We start from the raw sequence: 2,068 nt of genomic DNA on the forward strand, positions 1-2,068 counted from the left end.
GCGGGAGGAGGCTGGAGAGTGGGAGGAGGCTGGTGAGCGAGAGGAGGCTGGAGAGTGGGAGGAGGCTGGAGAACGGGAGGAGGCTGGAGAGCGGGAGGAGGCTGGAGAGTGGGAGGAGGCTGGAGAGCGGGAGGAGGCTGGAGAGCGGGAGGAGGCTGGAGAGTGGGAGGAGGCTGGTGAGCGAGAGGAGGCTGGAGAGTGGGAGGAGGCTGGAGAACGGGAGGAGGCTGGAGAGCGGGAGGGGGCTGGAGAGTGGCAGGAGACTGGAGAGCGGGAGGAGGCTGGAGAGTGGGAGGCTGGAGAGTGGGAGGAGGCTGGAGAGCGGGAGGAGGATGGAGAGCAGGAGACTGGAGAGCGGGAGGAGGCTGGAGAGTGGGAGGCTGGAGAGTGGGAGGAGGCTGGAGAGCGGGAGGAGGATGGAGAGCAGGAGACTGGAGAGCGGGAGGAGGCTGGAGAGTGGGAGGCTGGAGAGTGGGAGGAGGCTGGAGAGCGGGAGGAGGATGGAGAGCAGGAGACTGGAGAGCGGGAGGAGGCTGGAGAGTGGGAGGCTGGAGAGTGGGAGGAGGCTGGAGAGCGGGAGGAGGCTGGAGAGTGGGAGGAGGCTGGAGAGCGGGAGGAGGCTGGAGAGCGGGAGGAGGCTGGAGAGCGGGGCCGTAGTCCGGGGTCCTGGAGAGCACTCACCAGGCTTTCTTGCTTTCCTCTTCTGCGATGGATATCTTCTCCTTGGTCTGCATGTAGACGTCGTCGGTTGCCTGGATGACCATGCGACGCTGCGTGAAGCCCAGCGACGTGAGGCAGCTGCAGGGAGCAGACGAAGAGAACACGGTGTTAGTGAAGGGATGCTCATTCACGCACACACACACACGCACTCACGCATGCACGCACGCACACAAACGCACTCACACATGCACGCACGCACGCACAGACACGTACACACGCACAGACACGCACGCACGTACACACGCACAGTCACACACGCACGCACACGCACACGCACACGCACACGCACACGCACACACACACACATACACACAGGCACGCAGGCACGTAGTTACAACACAATGATGGCCTGATATCACTATAAGCTCCCCACACTGCCCCCAAAAGCACCGTGTCTGCATTCATCCACTGTGTCCTTAACTGCACCCCCCCACCCACCACCAGCCGATCCCAGACTGACCTAGATTTACCTGCGCAGGTACTATACATTAGGCAAGCATACACGCGGCAGTGATGCCGTCGTGATATGTGCAAATGTCAGCAAATTAGCTGCTAACACATTATAGGTGTGAACTCCAAGCTACAGCCACAGCTACAGCTACAGCTACAGCTACAGCTACAGCTACAGCTACAGCTACAGCTACAGCTACAGCTACAGCTACAGCTACAGCCACAGCTACAGCTACAGCCACAACTACAGCTACAGCTACAGCAACAGCCACCGCTACAGCAACAGCAACAGCTACAGACACAGCCACCGCTACAGCTACAGCTACAGCTACAGCAACAGCTACAGACACAGCTACAGTTACAGCTACAGCTACAGCTACAGCTACAGCTACAGCAACAGCCACAGCTACAGCTACAGCTACAGCTACAGTTACAGCAACAGCCACAGCTACAGCTACAGCCACAGCTACAGCCACAGCCACAACTACAGCTACAGCTACAGCTGCAGCCACAGCTACAGCCACAGTTACAGCGACAGCTACAGCTACAGTTACAGCTACAGCTACAGTTACAGCTACAGCTACAGTTACAGCTACAGCTACAGCTACAGCTACAGCCACAGCCACAGCTACAGTTACAGCTACAGCTACAGCTACAGCTACAGCCACAGCCACAGCTACAGTTACAGCTACAGCTACAGCTACAGCTACAGCTACAGCTACAGCTACAGTTACAGCTACAGCTACAGCTACAGCTACAGCTACAGCTACAGCTACAGCTACAGCTACAGCTACAGATACAGCTACAGCTACAGCTACAGCTACAGATACAGATACAGCTACAGCTACAGCTACAGCTACAGCTACAGATACAGATACAGCTACAGCTACAGCTACAG

General features: G+C 57.6%; 1 protein-coding gene across 1 annotated transcript in view; it reads right to left on the reverse strand.

Moving 5' to 3' along the window:
- Positions 1–2,068, reverse strand: part of LOC106804873 (RNA polymerase II elongation factor ELL2-like) — a 19,785-nt gene that overhangs the window by 11,188 nt on the left and 6,529 nt on the right. Inside the window, exon 3 of the mRNA XM_014806241.1 lies at positions 682–798. Within this exon, the coding sequence (XP_014661727.1) occupies positions 682–798 (117 nt within the window). The remainder of the gene's footprint in view (positions 1–681; positions 799–2,068) is intronic.

Source organism: Priapulus caudatus, unplaced genomic scaffold (assembly GCF_000485595.1).
Source record: "Priapulus caudatus unplaced genomic scaffold, Priapulus_caudatus-5.0.1 Scaffold91, whole genome shotgun sequence".
Taxonomy (NCBI): Eukaryota; Metazoa; Priapulida; class Priapulimorpha; order Priapulimorphida; family Priapulidae; genus Priapulus; species Priapulus caudatus.